The sequence below is a fragment of the Marmota flaviventris genome, chromosome X (assembly GCF_047511675.1).
Source record: "Marmota flaviventris isolate mMarFla1 chromosome X, mMarFla1.hap1, whole genome shotgun sequence".
NCBI lineage: Eukaryota > Metazoa > Chordata > Mammalia > Rodentia > Sciuridae > Marmota > Marmota flaviventris.
In genome coordinates this window covers 5,083,606-5,101,635 of record NC_092518.1, presented here as the reverse complement: position 1 = coordinate 5,101,635, position 18,030 = coordinate 5,083,606, and the positions used below count along the sequence as shown (strand labels likewise).

Sequence of the window (18,030 nt, the reverse complement as noted above, 5' to 3'; positions counted from 1 at the left end):
CAGCCAAACACAGGAGAATTTGATCACCAATATGGACAACCACAGTGAATTAAAATACCACAAACATGTTTAAATCAACATGCTAATAATGATACCAAAAAAAAAAAAATCTCAAAACTAAAAGCAAATTGGCCACCACTATGCATTGGTAGCAAACAAAATCATTATTTTTGAAAACTGGTAAGAATTGAGAATTTATCTTATGGGGGCTGGGGTTGTGGCTCAGTGGTAGAGCGCTCACCTAGCATGTGTGAGGCGCTGGGTTCGATCTTCATCACCACATAAAAATAAAGAAATAAAATAAAGGTATTGTGCCCAACTACAAATAAAAATATATATATACATAAAAAAGAATTTATCTTGCTTTCCCAAAACAGTACCACAGGGTAACTAAATAGATGAGTAGGTTTCTTTTTATTAAGGTATTTCAACTAATAAGTAGGAAAAGTGATAGGATTAGAATATCACCATTTTACAATCCTTAAGGAACCAAGGGGTTTAGGTATTACCAATAGTTGTTAACATTACAAAGAGACTACAGGGCAGATGAGAATGAAGAAGTCTTTCCACCTATCCCTCCCCAAAAAGGAAGAAAAATAAACTGCAATGTGATCAAACTTTTAGATCCAACTACCAATTTGTAAGTAATGAAATTCTGAGGAACATGTTCAACTATACCACAGGAATATCATCAATAAGTCCGGAAAGTGGTACATATGACCTATGTCTAACAAAATATGTGTATGTTCAATCCTGTACACTGAGAAACAGACCTAACTATTAAGACACCACTTTGCAACTACCAGGATTGCTATAATCAAAGTGACACAACAAGTGTTGGCCAGCATGTGAAGAAACCAGAACCCAGTACACTACTAATGGGAATGTAAACTGGGGCTGTGACTTTGGGAAACAGTCTGGCAGTTCCTCAAAAGTTTAAATATGAAGTTACCATATGACCATATGACCCAGCAATTCCACTCATAGGTATAGACCTAAGAGAAATGAAAACATAAGTTTGAACATGAAAGATCACACAAAAGTTTGAACATGAAAGATCATAGCAGCATTATTTACATTGGCCAAAGAGTGGGAGCAACCTAAAGTGTCCATCAATTGATGAATGGATGAATAAAATATGACCTATCCCTATAATGGGGGATTACTCAGCCATAAAAAAATGATATACATGCTACAGTGTGGATGGACCTCTAAAGCATTATGCTGAGTGAAAGAAGTATGACACAAATGGCTATATATTGTATGATTCCCTCAGTATGAAATGCCCTGCATAGGCAAATCTGGAGAGAAGACAAGTAGACTGGTGGTTGGGCTAGCGGAGGAATGGGGAGTGACAGCTAATAGGTATGAATGTTCATATTTTGAGAAGACAAAAATGTTCCAAAATTAATTGTGGTGATATTTGCACAATTCTCAATATATTAAAGATTGAACTACATGCTTTAAGTGGGTAAATTGTATGGTACATGAATTAGATCTCAAGAAAGCTATGACAAAAATAAAAACCCAAAGCAGACAAAAAAAAATCCTAATAAGTAGATTATACTTGGATTCTGTTCAAGGAATGAAAAGAATGATACAAGACAAATGGGAAAGTGAACCTTGGATATTTAATAACATTAAGGAACTAGTAAATTTTAAGACATAAGGGTGTTGTACATGTTTTATCTCTATTGGCAATATATACTCAAATATTTATCGATGAAATGATAAGGTGTATGGAATTTGCTTCAAGTCACAAGAAGGAGAAGTGAGTAGAAGTGTAAAAAAAAACGATTGACTATGATTGACCTGTGCTGAAGCAGGTGGGGGCTGCATGTACATTCATTTTACTATTCTCTGATTTTATAACTCTATTTTCATATTTTAAAATGTGCATGTTTTGTTCTTATTTTTATGGCAGTGGGATGAAACTCTCAGGGCCTCATGTATGCTAAGCATGCACTCTTTATTAAGCTTCATTCATAGCACCCGTTTTTTATATATTTTTCAAAGCCAGGCATGGTGACACATGCCTATAAACCAGCTACTCAGGAGGCTGAGACAGACAGATCACAAGTTTGAGACCAGCCTCAACAACTTAGTGAGGCTCTAAGCAACATAGTGGGACCCTGTCTCAAAAAAAAAGTTTCCATAATTAAAAAAACACACACATTTCCACTTTGTTCTTAAGGCAGGTTAGTTTAATTTTATAGAAGAAATACTTTCAAACAATACAAATGACACAATCAGAGAGAATAGTAACAAAAAACAAAGAGATGAATACTGATTATAATTTATTCCCACAACAGAAGGTCACTTATTTCAGCAATTATCAATCAACCAAAGCCTGACAATGCAGTGATTAGATATTGAAAAACCAAATTCCCTTTTACACACAGTGCTATTTCTACAAACCCTAATGGCAGAATCCTAATCATTTCTGGACCAGAACTGCTCATAAAACATAGCAGAGTTTTCCTTCTCAGGAGGCCCTATATATGCACCAGTTTACACAGCAGATGAAAATACCCCTACGCTGACAGCACTTCACATGTCTGACTTGCCACATTGTCTGGGCCTGGCAGTTGTAACTAGCTGGAAGGTAGCAAGCCACATCATGACTGAGAAACAAAGGGTGTTCCTTGTCCTCCTGACTGCTTGGACTGGTCTCCCACACAACTGTTCATCTCGCCTTCATTTGTCTCAATTTTCTTTCCTTGCTACAGTTCCTGCCAGATGCAAAAGCAGACACAACAGACAGGAAGGCAGGGAGAGGTGAAACAGAAGAGCATCAGACACAAGTACTCCTTGGACTGACACCAAAGCTGAGGCTGCATTTGTTTCTTGTGGGCAAATTCTTTAAAAAAAAATAAAAATAAAACCTTGAGGGCAGGAGGGAAGCACTCACATGGAAATCTTTATCAACTGGGGAGTGACATTTAGTTGAAAACATTTGTCTGGGGGCTTTTTATATTGGCCCTGCTGGGTTTTCTCCACACTGGTACTATTACTTAATAGGGGGTTGGCAAAAAAAATTGTCTCAACCTACTGATCAGCTTGGAGAGAGCTTCCTGGGGCAGTTGCTCAAAAGTGGCATGTAATCCCTGTGTTCAGGGCACCATCCCCACATGGAGGGTGCCATGCATGTGAGGCATGAGCAATCTGCCCTGTGCAGACCCCAGTACCCAGAAGCAGATGGCACCTGGTTGGAGTTTAAAGTTTCAGCAGCATGGGGGCACAGAAAGAGGGCCTGCCCAGCAACGCTGTCTGCCAAATGGCAGTTTTCATAAGGATCAAGGCTTGCAGTCTCTACCTCTGTTGTGGGTTCGTACAAAAAGGAATTGGCAAAAAAAAAAAAAAAAAGCAAAAGCAAGACTAGAAGCAGAAATACATAGCAAGAGATGACAACAGTGAATAGCATAAAGTTTTCAGTCTTACCACCACTGACAAACTCCATTGTCTGTGATTGGTCATGTGTCAATGAAATGCTTTTACAAAATTCATTTTTAATAAATGTAAAGGGAAGTGCGTTATATAAGGGGGTAGGTTATAGATTGATAAGAATAGAAACCTGATTACAAGGGATATTTTCAAGGGAGGGGAAGAAAAATCTAGGAAGAGAAATTCTGCTTTCTTTGACATTTCCTGTGATCGAACTTGTATACTTATCTGAGGCCTCAGGAAGGGGAGTACATTTCACATATGATAAACATGTGCTAGGCAAACTACTTATATCTTTCAGCATTTAAAAGACTAATGGCATATTTAATTACATTAATTTTATTTTTCCTCATGAGCTAGTTGTAAGATCTCATGGGGAATATTGGGTAGACTCCAATATAGGGGCATTCTGATTTAACTCAAATACTCTCCTGTAAATGACTCATTGGGTAATTCTAGTTACTCACATGTCCTTCTCTCCACAAAGAAGCACTTTCTAGGTTATTCCTATGCCATAACTGCTGCATCCACCTCAGCTTCACTGAAAACACACATTCTGAGGTACCTTTTACCTTCCTTCACAAAACAGCAGCAGGGCAGGAGCCACCCCACCCTCCTGCTTTAGAATCACATGAAGGGTGGGAAAGGCAGGGCTATACATGGTCTGACAAATGCAGGCAGTGTGGACGGCCACTGTGGACAGGCAGGCTGAAACCTGGGATGCCGGAGGCTCTGTCACCGGCTTCAGACTTGTGGTAAGCACAGAAAGATGCATTAGACAACAACACAGCAATGAGAAGCGATCAGTGCACAGCACACAATGGACACTGAGCCCTGCGACGCATACATGGCTTGTGAATTACAACTGAACCACTGCAGTTGATATTTTAACATAACACAAAGAGAGTGAAAGTGTACAATATACATGGTAAATGCACCTATCAGAAACTGATACAAGTGACAGATTTAGCACATAGTGTTTGCGTTTCGGGTGTCAGAAACAAAACCGGCCCCCAAGTTCCATTCTACTGTATGACAAATACTGAAGAACAAAATTTCAGTCTTAAAATACATCTTAAAGTCAGTATTTTCCTTCAAGGAAAAAAGTACTATAAATAAATTACAATACAGTGAATTTGCCTGAACTCACTTCGTTTCTGTCTTCCAGCCTTTAAGTCAAATAAAACAGTGTAAAAACTGTACACTCTTAACATGATAGTTGATCTTTTATAAAATAACCTGTCTTCAGAGATGTCAATTTCACAACAAGGAAAAACCAAGCCCTGTTGCCGTCACTATTATAAAATATATATGTATAGATATATGTTTTTTTACAAAATGTGTATATTAATAGCTTTGCACAAATATTTTAAAGACAAATTTAGCTAATCTAAGAACTTCATGAAAATAAAACAGGCAGATAAATACTTCTGTGCACAATGCACTACATCAAACGTCGTCGGCTGGGAGAGGAGGTATGTTAATCCTTGGTCTTGTAAAAAATGCTATCTTCTCCCTGAGATCAGAAAGAATTACAGGTTAGAAGCTGTTCTGCAGACACTGAAAGGTGACTGAATTTGAATCCCCAGCAACAACACTATTTGTATACAGTCTCTAAATTCTAATCAGTTACGAAGACCCATGAGATCAGGGGTTTACCTTCAGTGCCTAACAGTGCCTAGTATAGAGTAGGTATAGGAATATTTGTTTTATTAATAAATGAATGAATGAGTCTAAATCAGAATTGAAGGAAGCAAGAAACATTTCAAGCTAGTTTATGCTGGGGATATGAATATCAAGGATATAAAAAATTAATACTAGGACTAGCTATTAAAGAGGGGAATGCTGCTTTTAGTGTATTTCTGTTTTTTTTTCAATACTTACTTTGTTTTTCATAATAACAAAGGTTTGATAGTAAAAAGAAAGTGTCAAGCATGGTTAGACACAGTGTTGTTTCTCCCATACCTGAAGGTCTGCACTTGGATGGGCTCTTTGTGATTTTGCCCGCGCAACTGATAGATCTCTTTGGAGGCCTTCTTTAGCATCTTCTCAGCTGCTTGTTCTTGATGATAGTCAAGTTTGGTCTGTCGTGTCTGAAACAGAAATATTTAATGAGCAAGATGTTTTTATTGCCATTTTTAAGGAAGAATGAGTGAGTTCACACTCAGACCTGGAGCACAGAGGAACCAACCCCAGTCATGAAGATCCAGAGTCAAGAAAGGTCCACCTCCTCCACGTCCCTCAGGGAAATTTTTCACAGGCATCACTAGGGGTGGCTGGAGTCAGAGCTGGGAGACCGGGGATGCAGAACATTCCTCCCACAAGTTGGGGAGTATCTCTGGGCTTTCCTTCCAACTCCCACAGTCTCCAGAATAAATAAATGCTACCCTCCGGACCCATAGAAGTAAGAGAACTGGCCCCATAAATAAGTCCCTAGATCATTACAATTACATCATTATCCAGATGCTTACTTCTGAACCCAAGTACAGTTGTTTCAAAGGGCTGTGACTGTGGGCAGGTAGTAAGCAGGGAGCCTGCCAAGGCAGGCCAACAACCTCTCACCTGCCTCTCTGCTTCCTTCAGCAGGCTGCGGAACCGCTCATCTCGGAGCACCCAGTGCGGGAGGTCGGTCTGGCCTCGGAGCTGGGCATCTTCCAACCTCTGCCTCAGCTCCCGGAGAGCACAGATCTCCTCATTCAGCTGCCTCTGCCGTGTTCTAGATGCCTGGAGATCCAGCTCCAGGTCCAGGGAGGTGCGGGCCATGAGCTCAGCCAGGGAAGACCTACAGGACTGCAGGAGACCATAGCTATGATTGTGCACACCAGCCCAGCCAGTCCACATGTTTGGCCTTCTGGAAGGTTCTTCCACAATTAATGGGAAACAGGTACAGCACAGGTATCTCTCTAAGTGCAGCCCAAATTTTAAAAACACAGACTTGGGCCAGGCATGGTGGTGCATGCCTGTAATCCTAACAGCTCAGGAGGCTGAGGTAGGAGGATTGCAGGTTCAAAGCCAGTTTCAGTAACTTAGTGAAGTTGTTAGCAACCTACTGAGACTGTGTCTCAAAAAAAAAATAAAAAACAAAAAGGGCTAAGGATGTGGCTCAGTGATTAAACACCCTTGGGTTCAATGCCTGGCAACAAAAATAAAACAAAAACAGAGACTTAGGGGCAAGATTGTCTCTAGTACAATAATAAGCTTAGTAATAGAAAACTGTTTTCTTGAATGATGACCTATGTATTTGCAAAAGTATGGAGCAACAGACACTCATATATGGGGCTGGCAGGATCAAAAATGAGCACAGTTTCCAGAAGTCATTTGATATACATTTTCTTTGGTTCTGAGATATCATTTTTGCCATGCATCTAAAAGGTACAACTGCCAACATGGATAAGGGATCCAACTGATGTTTATGATGGGGGGGAGAAAACCTAAATATACAATGGCAGGAAATGATTAAATAAATTAAGGTCAACATAAAATGTAGCCATTGAAAAAAATGAAAACATATATTGACATGGAAAAAGCCTTAGGACCTTGGTATAAGAGAAGATAGAACACATTACAAACCACATCAGTGCTTTACATTTAAAAAACTTCATACACACCCATGCCCATGTGTATGTGTGGACACACTTGTGGGCATGTGTGTGCACACACACGCCAGCTGTCAAAAACTTTCCTCCCCATACAAGCCTCAAGTAAGCAAATATGCTATGTTCAACAAACCCCTAAGAGAAAAAAGACTTGTTCATGAAGTTGAGGGCAGTAATTCCCACCCAAGCGGAAACAGACCTGGGATGGCAGTTACTGATTTATTATTAATTCACTACATCTAAGAATATAAAGGTCACAAATTATACAAAATAGCGTCTTAAGAAATACTGGTAACATTATGACATTATATATGTTTTCAAAGATTTTTTGTCAAGAAACAAGAAAATAACACAGTCTTAAATATTACCTGAAATATTACCTTTTGAATGCTATAAAAATAACTCCCAAGGCAAGTACAGATGCCATTTTAGTTTACACAACACACACCTGTTTATAGCGAAGGGTTCGTCTTTCCAAAGTATTTCGCACAAAGGGGGACTTCCTGGGCAGTGTTGAACTGTCACTGTCACTACGATAAAGCTGTATCAAAAAAAAATGATGTTCAGGAACTTTATCAGAAATTTACTATTCATTCTGTGTGTATTCTGAATGGTATTATTTCATTTCTCTTTAGAGGCACACAAATACACTTTGGACTTCTGGTGCTCTTATCAGGTCTTTGGATTTCAGTTAAAACAAAACCTACAGAAAAGTTTCAAGGGAAAATGAAAGACAAAACCAAAGCAGACAAAGCCACCATCCTGGTCCCATTTTAGGTCTATCAACTGAACCATGTGGAGTTTCCACACTGATTGAGTCAATAACATTTTTTCCCTATTGATTCCAACTACAACTTGATATTAGGAATGAAGCTCACAAAAGCCAGCATTGTCCTGAGCACCTTTTACTGTTTATCAATCATCTTCATTTGCTGCATTTCTGGTTTGGGCAGAGAAAGTTGGGAGAATGGCTGTTGAAACAAGAGACTCATTGCTGCAGTGAAACAAGCCAACACCACCAACTCCTGCTATGCCAGTCAAGGGAAAAGTCTGGTTTTAAAGAGGAAAAATAAAGGATGCCTTCTTCTATGGGACACACCATGACACTGTGGATTTCATGTGGTGTCAGGGTCTTACCACAGAAACAACGTATGTGTGAGTGAAAGCCCAAGTCTTTGCCTTCACGGCTTATTTTCTATGCCAGTTAACCTGAAATACTCAGGAAATGCAGTAGCACATCAGTGAACCTGCCCCACCAAGATACCAACATACATAAAAATGAGGCCTCTGACAACATCGCCAGTAAATGCCAGCTTTTGTGTAGAATGTAGAGCACTGTACAAGGACTGCCAGTCTTCCTCCAGGTGAACAAAACTTTGCTGCATTATTACCCTATCCTCCTCAAGAAGCAGCCCTGAGTCTACCCCTAGGTCATTCAGCAAGAGTCCAAAATAAGGTAGAGACATGAGTACAGTCTTCAATCAAGTGCAGCCAACTATATGAGTAAGCATCATGACCATTTATCTATAAAAAAAAAAAGAAACAAAAAAACAAATAACCTCTTTTTCTGTCCAGGTCTGTGCTATCGTTGTCACATCATCACTGCCTACCAACCTCCATCTCACTGTCCTGTCTTCAATGACCACCCAGGATTGGGTCTCCTCTCCACCCACCTGAGAGTTCAAAGTCCTATGCACCCATTATAGCCATCTAGGAGTTTCCAAAAGTTCTGATGCCAAGCCCCACCTATGACCAATGACAAATCTCTGGGGGTGAGACCTGGACATCAATATGTGATGAAGCCTTCCAATGTGATTTGATTGCAAGGTGCAGCCAAGGTTGAGAACCACTGAGGATCCCCATTTTCCCTCACAGGATATGAATTTACATATAGTTGAGTCAGAACCCACTGCCTTAGCATCCAGGTTCTTCCAGGTTATCACTACCCAGTGGTACAGCTACACTTCAGGACTTGTAACCATGCAGAGGGACCTGGTCTTCCAGGTCACAACTAAAGACAGTTCCTGTTTTTACTTGCTGCTCCTTAAACTAATGTAGAAATGATTCATATCGCCTCCTGACCACTTGTTGGCATAAGTATAACATTAAAAAACCAGGGGAAAATATATCCCAATCCTGAAGGGATCCAGAATTAGACAGGCACCAGGCAAGAGTGGGGAGGCAACAGCAGAACTCGGATTTCATCTGTCAACACATAGGGTATTCATTGATTCACTGGTAGAATTTGGGAAGATACATAGCTCTTTTGGCATAAATAGTAAAAATGAAAACATGACAAAGAGAAAAAATAAGGGAATATCCAGAGAGGTGACAAAGGAATTATGACTCACCCTGCAAACATACTGGCTTCGTGCTCCAGGTGAAAAGGTCTGAGAACGTACAATCGTGCTACTACGAACAAAAGGTGTCCCACGGGTGCGGCGGCTGGGCCGCTCCTTCAGGATGCTCACTGCTTCTTCTGGGAAGAGATCTTCTGTGTTGGTTTCCTTGTCGACCTGGGCAGCAGTTGATTTATTACTATGACTTCTTCCATAACACAAGCAATAAACAGTGCAAACAACCATCTCTCTAACCTCATCCTGAAATATAACTGGCATTTCATACCTCATGTGTCCAAAGTGAATGGCTGGGATTCTCTACACACTAGGGGGAGCCTTTTACAAGGATCTCTACTTTCTATTTGTTCATGGAAAAGACATCTTAGTGCCATCCTGGACCATCTCAGGATGGTCCAAGAGAAAATCCTCTTGATTTTGTGTCCAAGATAAGTAGATTTTGACCACTTGTCACCAACCCTTCATCAGATTCACCATCTAGTACCCAGATTCTATCCACATAAGGGAATATTATTCAGCCATAAAAGGAACAAAGTTCTGACATACAATATAATACAGATCAATTGCAAAAACATTATGTTGAGGGCTGGGGATGTGGCTCAAGCGGTAGTGTGCTCGCCTGGCATGCGTGCGACCCGGGTTCGATCCTCAGCACCACATACAAAGAAAGATGTTGTGTCCGCCAACAACTAAAAAATAAATATTAAAAAATTCTCTCTCTCTCTCTCTCTCTCTCTCTCTTCAAAAAAAAACATTATGTTGAGCAAAAGAAGCTAAACACAAAAGTCATGTATTATACTATTCCATTTATATGATTATGCAGAATGGACAAACCCACCGAGCTAGAAAGCAGATTGGGGTGATTCCCTGGGGCCAGAGATTCTGCTTTCAATTCTTTTGGATAAATACCCAGAAATGAGATCGTTGGACCACACAGTAGTCCTATTTTTAACATTTTGAGAAACTGTCATGCTGTTTTACACAGCAGTGACACTATTTTATGATTCTGACCTTTCTCAAATATAAATGCAAATTTGCATTTTTAAATGTAAAGTTTTCCTAAAATTACAAATGTTTCCAGAAATATAAACCCCTCTTCCCTACCATCTGATTCTTTAGTGGACATTTTGATTACCTAACATAGAACACAATTGTATTTCACGGATTCATCCTTTCAACTGTCTGATTCCCTGTTAATGGTGGCCATTTCTTGTTTTTTCCCCTTATTGTATCTATGATGCCTAGCAACTACATATGCCAACACAGAAAGAGAGAATGCAAATGTGGGAATGGACTAACAGTTGGGGAATCTAGGTGATGGGTATATGGATATCTATTGCATTAATCCAGCAAACTTTGAGTAGATTTGAAGATTTTTGAAAATAAAATTTGGGGAAGGGGGAAACACCAAACTAGCCTCCCACAGCCACTCACCCTGATTTAGACTACTGCTTTTCAAGGTTGTAAAAAGTAGAACAACAGCAATTACTGGCAGCCTAGTCTAAAATTACTCCAAACCTGCTGTACAGGCTGCAGCTTGGGCAGCTGCCGAAGGGGTAGATTTTACCTTGTGTTTCAGGACAAGGGCAGGGGCCGTGGTGATAAATGGTTTTTGTGTGTGTGTACTGAACAGTCTGGGTAATAAAATTTCAGCAGGGCACTGATACAATGTCAACCAAACATAGTTGACCAGATGGGGTAAAAGGATGCTTTGCTGTTCGTGTTTCAAAGAGTAAGTAGCAAGAGGTGCTCAAACCCTTTGAGGCCCAGGAAACTGCTTGACACATTTGTCCCTGAAGACAGGAATGGATCACCACAAAACAGCACACAAAGGAGTAAAAACCTACATTTTTAGTTGTAGCTATCCTTTCCTTGAAATATAAAATTGACAAATATTTCTGCAGTACCTGCTTCACCACATTAAGCCCTTTACAAATGTTAGACCAGATGATTTTTTTCTTCAGCTCTCAGGAAAACACAGTATTAGCTTAGCTATGACCCCCAAACTCAACAGCACTGTGCATTGTATACCATGGCTTCCCCACATTCCATGATGTCCATGTGGCTGGTGCTTGTTGGTAATAATGTCCTTCCACACCTGCATGTGCCCATCATCTCTGGTTTTCTTTAGTGCCTCTCCTCTGCCCATCCCCTCACATTTCCCCTGATGGATTTAGGGGTACACAGCCTCTCTTTCTGGACAGCACCTGATATTATACATTAAAATATCAAGGGGCTCTGTAAAGTCCCTTGACATTTTCTACTTACCTTAAGAGGTGGGGGCTGAAGCTTCTCAGAGCTGTAAGGATCTGCCTGGCCAGTAAATGTGTGTCCATGGATGGAGTTGACACTGACACAACAGGGATCTGGGTATGGGGGGCTGGTCTGGGTACAGTTGCTACAGCCACTGTCAACCGAGTCAGCTTGCCAACTCCTAAAGGTAGACAAAATCCCACAAATATTCATCAGAAGGGATTGCTTTCATTGCTGCTATTGGAGCACAGTAGTAGAGAAACCCAATGAAACCCATTTCTATTCACTGACTGAAAACAGTTGCTGTCCTCATATAATAAAGGGGCATTTCTGCTTTCTAGGGAAGAAAACACTTCAAAGCTTTTGAACAGCATGGGTCTTTCTTATCAACCACTGCAGCCACTCACTGGAAATGCCAGAAACCCCTACCCCAGAGCCCCTCCTGTCTTTCTGACCATCCCTGAACATAATATACTCCCCCTCTGCTATGCACTATCCTTCCAAAAATAAATTCCTCTTGAACTAAATTTAGGGAAGCCATGGGAAAAACAGGGAACCTTTGGAAAGATGAAAAATGGCATGGAAAAATGTGGTAGTAATACAATATAAAATTGCCTCCAGAGAGGATCAAGCCAACCACTTCACTAGAGGTGCTTGCTCATAGGAATTATTTGTCCATTACATGCAGGGCTTTACAGAGTCAAGGACATCACTAATGTTCTGCCTTTAGTAACATGTAAAGGGACACTGCAAAATTCCATTTATGGAAAATGTCCAGAACAGGCAAGTGCATAGAGACGGAGAGTAAATTTGTGCTTGCCTGGAGTTAGAGGAGAGGAAGAAGGGGTGGGGTTTTTTTGGCAAGATGAAAATGCCCTACAACGGACTATGGTAATAGTGGCACACTTTTACTATACTGAAAACCACTGAATTTTACACTTTAAATGGATGAATTGTGTGGCAAATAGATTAGATCCCAACGAGGAGGTTGAAAAGCAAAAACAGCAACAAAGGGACTTTAAAGGGACCTTGTTGTATTCAGACCTGGTGAAGGGGAGTCCACAATCCCACCTTTCAAGTGACATTCCAGAGGGGAAGGGGAAGGCTTAAATCCTGCACAGAGAATTGGGACAGAGAGCTCAGGGAACTGGCCTTCTTCAGATCAGTATCAAACGTCTCATCAGATTCCCAACTCCTGAGCAACAGAATCAGAGAATCACCCAGCAGAAATGAGAAAAGCATCTTGTACCCCAAGACAGCTCCAACCAAGAGAGCCACGGCTGAACAACACCCATTGGTTTTGCCCTAAGAAAATATGCCTCATCTCCCTGAAGATGTGTAAAGCACTCTCATCCCCTGGCTGGGGCGGAGTCTGGAGGACTGCACGAACGCCCTTAGGAGCTAAGCACTTGCCTCTCAGATATGGCCTCGGCCTGCTCTTCCTTCCTCTCCATCTCCAGGATCTCCTCCTCAGTGTACTCCAGCTTCACCCGTTCCTCGGCCAGCTCTCTCTCCACGGCTTGCAGCTGCGCTGTGGTTCGAGCCAGTAACACCGTCACTGCATCCTGCAGGAGGAAAAGACATTTCTGAGAACAAGCCTAGTCACAAACTTACAGCAGCAAAGCAGACAGCGGGCACCATGGTTCACCATAAGCAATCCAATCACCCTTGGACTGTGGGCCTTGATGGCTCTGCAATGGGAGAACCCACCCACTGTTCACAGCAAGATACTCATTGGCCTTTTCAAACAGTCAGATTTAAAGATAACCAACAAACCTCTGGTGATCATAAACACATTAGCATTAAAAAAGCATGACTGTGAAAAGGCTATAGATATGGATATATTCCATTTTTATATCTTCCTCTGAAATGCTACTTCAATGTCCCCACATTCTGACTTTAAATCCACATAGAATCTTCTTAGAAATGATTTCCCCAAGCAAAGACAGTCTCAAAATCATAAAAGCAGCCATGAAAGGTCAGCTCCTTAAACCAGGGCCACATACCGTCTTTCTCAAGCTGGCATGCCCAGGGTCCCGTGAGACACTCTCCCCAGCACGCCCATTCTCCCTCCACCTCGGTGGCTCCGAGCTGGCGAAGACCTGCACAGGGTACCAGCGCAGCTGCATGTCGCCTGAACTGTCACATTCAGCTAAATTAATCTGAGCAATGCCCTGCATAGGTGTTAAAAAGAAAAGCCAGAACAAGAACTGAATAATTTTACCTTAGCAACTAAAGTCCTTTAAAATATCAAGTTCACCCTTCAATCATAAGATAAAATATTTCTTTTTAGTAGAAGCATGACAGTACAATGAAAGTGGTCCCAGAGGATCCTAACAAGTGTGACTCCCCTGTTTGCATATTCAGCACAATCAGAAAGTGCTAGAACAGTGGCAAAGTAGCAATATGGAGGGCTGGGCCAGACCCAGAGCTTGGCTACTTGATGGACCACTGATTCCCTCAGAATTTTTGAAATAAGAAAGGCCTGTTAAACTCTACACTCCCTAATTCTACCACTCAGGACACAGGAGCCAGGGGAAAGATTTCAACACTGGAAATAACCCATCCTGGCTTCCAAGTCCTGGCCTGGACACTGCATGGCTGGCTTCTCAGGATTATTTGTTGCCTCTCTTGAGGTCTAATCCTAGGGTTGTCAGATAAAATACAGGGAATTCAGGCATATTTGAATTTCAAGTAAGCTATATATTTTTTTACTACAAGAAAGTATCAAATATTGCATGAGTATATACTTACACTAATAATATATACTTATTATTAATTACTAATATACTAATAATATATACTTATACTAAAATATACTAAATGCATTCATAATTTATTTGAAATTCAAATTTAACAGATCATCCTATATTTTATTTGTCATATCAGTCAACCCTACTTTGTTTCTTGACTGACGATGGGGATAATATCGAAGCTATTGCATGGGGGTTTTCCATATTGAGATAATACATTTAAAGTAAAAATCACTGGTCAAGATCATTGGTTAGCTCATCCCTTTCTGTACTCTCAGCTACAAAAACTACTTGACATTAGGATCATTTCTAAGCTACCCACAGAAGTGGGAAGGGAAAGAGAATGGAAGAGAAGGAGGGAGAGAAGAAAGGAAGAAGAGGGGGGAAGGAAGGCAACAGAAATGAACAAATGAAAAGAGAGAAAGGCAGAAAGACAAAAACTAAGAAAAAAAGAATTTTAAAAGAAAAAATGGAAGGAAGGAAAGAAGACTTAAACACAAATGAGGGAGAAGAGGGAGGGAAGGATGGAGCAGTGAGCCAGCACGAGCCACGGCGCCATACCAGCAGTTCTTCCTGCAGCTGTGGATTCACTGAACACACATATAATTGAAGTGACTTCAACGTCAACATGCTGGAATGCACAGGGATTCTGAACACTTCATTAAACACCAGCGGGGCTTGGAATTCCAGAGCCTTGGAGCAGTAAGTGTTGGGGGTGCCAGAGTCGAGCGGGGGCAAGTAGACGCGGACGTGGCTGGAAGCAGACAGGAGGAAAGCATTGGCAGGCAGTGCTTATTGACGTGATGCAAGTGTGTACCCTCATGAGTGGCCCTCTTTTGGTACCCATGGGGAAACTTCAGAGTCCTTTGGAAAAAGTTCCTTTGTAAACTAAGAGTAAGCCCAAAGAACTGGATGTGCCCCGGGAGCTCACTTGCCAAAGGAAAACTTTGAGGTCAGTCCTAAATACCCCAGGGGCTTCCATAGTACCGATGGTCATCGTGTTTTGGCAAGAACTCCTTGGCTGTCTCCTCACAGCACTGACTGTCAACTTGTCAGCCTATAACACATGTGGGCACTGACATTTTCCCTGCCCTTTCCATTCCCAGCCTAGAACCTGGCACATGGGGGATTCTCAAACATTTATCACCACTGCAACATATATCATTAGGGTAAGCTGAATCACAGGTGGAGCCTCAGCCAATTACACCAGGGTGCTTCCAAGGAATTTAGAAGACTAGTTACATAGTAGACTCAAGGAAGGGGGGTTCCAAGCTTGGTCTTGAATGGCAAGTGACCACTCCATTGAGTACCTGCCTAGGGCCATGGAGTGCAGAGAGGTAGAAATTCCACTATCAAGGCCAAGGTTACTAGGTGACTCCCAAGTGGTCCCAATTCACTTTTCCTGTTCTCCTCAGCCAAAGTCTCCCTAATCCTAGTCAGAGGCCTCTTAACACATATGATAGGCACTTCCTTGGTGTCAACACTGCACATAACTTCATCTGCCTCAAATAATTAACTAGGCTCTTTTAAAAACGTATAGTTCTTTATAGTTCAGATAGATATTCCCTAGTGATTTACTGTAAATTCCTTCCCCAGACTGCCAAGTAGACCAGGTTGGTGCACCACGCTGTATGGAGGAGGGCCCCTGAAAGGCCATCACTAGCTGTACATGGCCCCTAAATCTCCAAGCTGGGAGCTTACATTTTACAGTCTTCCTTCATTACCAGCCCAGCAAAGTTCCTCAGCTGGAGCACGTGCACAAGAAGACATTCGCTGGCACTGTCATGCCTAGAAAACAAAGCCAGAGTTTGTGGACCACAAATTCCCCAACAGCGGAAAAGTCCCTCTGACTGGACTGCAGCAGTGGCCATCAACTGAAGGGGATTTTTGCCCCACCTTATCCCCAGGGGACATCTGCAATGTTTGGAGACATTTTTTATTGTCACAACTGGAGAGAAAGTGAGTATCATGGCATCCAGTGGATGGAGGCCAGGCATACCACTGAACACCCTACAGTGCACAAGATAACCCCCCAGAGTAAAGAATGATCTGCTTCCAAATGTCAACAGTGTCAACTCCAAGAAACCTGGACAAAATAACAAGAGCAAGCAAAAGAAAACACCAGGGATCTGAACTTCTTGCCCTGCTAGTGTGAACAGTACAGTTACTGCCTCAATTGAAACTGTAATTGGAAACTAAAAAGTATTGTGTTGCAAACCCCTGGTGACTTCTCTGGGAAGATGAAAGGACCCCATTATCTGTATCTGCACCACAGTTAACATATTCAACTCCTGGCAGTAATGTGCAAAAATATCCCCAAGAGGCGGGCTTAACCAGGGGCTTTCAGTACCCCATTATGGCTCCCACACCCCTTAGCTCCATGAGGTGACAGTCCTTAGCTGTGAATATCTGTGCTGAAAGACAACAATGGAACCCCTTTTCCCTGTTGCTTTGTTATGGTTTGGATGTGAGGTGTCCCCCAAAAGCTCACGTGTGAGACAATGCAAGAAGGTTCAGAGGAGAAACGATAGGGTTGTGAGAGTCTTAACTCAATCAGTGAATTAATCCCCTGATAGAAATTAACTGTGGTAACTGAAGTGGTAGGGTATGGAGGAAGGAGGTGGAAAGTGAGGTATAGCTTTGGGTACACATTTGTATCTGGCCAGTGGAATCTCTCTGCTTCCTGATGATGTAAGCTGCTTTCCTTGGCCACACACTCCTGCCATGATGTTCAGTCTTGAGGAATGGAGCCAACCTTCTAGGACTAAGACCTCTGAAACTGCAAGTCCTGGAATAAACTTTTTTTCCTCTATAATTGTGCTGGTCAGGTCCTTTAGTCACAGCAGTGAAAAAGCTGACTAAAAACACACTCCTTCCTGCCACCTCTGTCACCTCACCTAAGACTGGCTGAAGTAGGACTGTGTGTATCAAGGATTGGGAAGCAGCACCTGGTGGGCCCCAATCTACAAGGCATTTTTAAGAGTAACAGGGAAGGCAGCTTCTGTACTCACAGAAATCCCACGTGAATCTGGGGGTCGTCATTACCACATGTGTCTCCAAAAGCAGACTCTTCAGTATCTTCATTCCTGAACACAAGGGGAAATTCGCCCAGCTTTATTACAAAGGGAACTGATCACTACAGGTTGTATAGAAACTCTCTCATGCTGAGGGTGCCTCTTACTGAGAAGAGCTTTATCAAATTGTGACATAAATAAAGAAGCTCATTAAGCGTATGAAAGGGCATGGATCCTGAGGATCCATGGGGTCTCTCATGGGTACCTGCCTACCAACTGCTGTTACTTATTTATGTTGTATTTGTTTTGTTTTGGAAAATAACTTTGCATACCTTTCAAAACTCCATATAATATTCAAGGCAGCATTCAAAAATTTAAAAGTTTGAAATAACTGAAATGTCTTATACTTGAAATTTACGAATATACAAAGAAAACATAACATCAAAAATAGTCAATCAAAATAAATCACATTAGGGGCTGGGGTTGTGGCTCAGCAGTAGAGCACTCGCCTAGCACATGTGAGGTGTTGGGTTCGATCCTCAGCACCACATAAAAATAAATAAATAAAATAAAGGTACTGTGTCCATCTACAACTAAAAAATATTTTTTTAAA

The 18,030-nt window shown here is 41.5% G+C and overlaps 1 protein-coding gene across 1 annotated transcript in view; it reads right to left on the bottom strand.

Moving 5' to 3' along the window:
- Positions 1 to 2,182: 2,182 nt before the first annotated feature.
- Wwc3 (WWC family member 3) overlaps positions 2,183 to 18,030 on the bottom strand; it is a 41,563-nt gene continuing 25,715 nt past the window's right edge. Inside the window, exons 8-18 of the mRNA XM_027946483.2 lie at positions 17,415 to 17,489; positions 16,105 to 16,191; positions 14,965 to 15,157; positions 13,657 to 13,824; positions 13,064 to 13,215; positions 11,666 to 11,831; positions 9,392 to 9,556; positions 7,489 to 7,581; positions 6,007 to 6,234; positions 5,410 to 5,537; positions 2,183 to 4,960 (exon numbers count right to left, since the gene is read on the bottom strand). Coding sequence (XP_027802284.2) covers positions 4,894 to 4,960; positions 5,410 to 5,537; positions 6,007 to 6,234; positions 7,489 to 7,581; positions 9,392 to 9,556; positions 11,666 to 11,831; positions 13,064 to 13,215; positions 13,657 to 13,824; positions 14,965 to 15,157; positions 16,105 to 16,191; positions 17,415 to 17,489 — 1,522 coding nt within the window. The 3' untranslated portion in view covers positions 2,183 to 4,893. The remainder of the gene's footprint in view (positions 4,961 to 5,409; positions 5,538 to 6,006; positions 6,235 to 7,488; positions 7,582 to 9,391; positions 9,557 to 11,665; positions 11,832 to 13,063; positions 13,216 to 13,656; positions 13,825 to 14,964; positions 15,158 to 16,104; positions 16,192 to 17,414; positions 17,490 to 18,030) is intronic.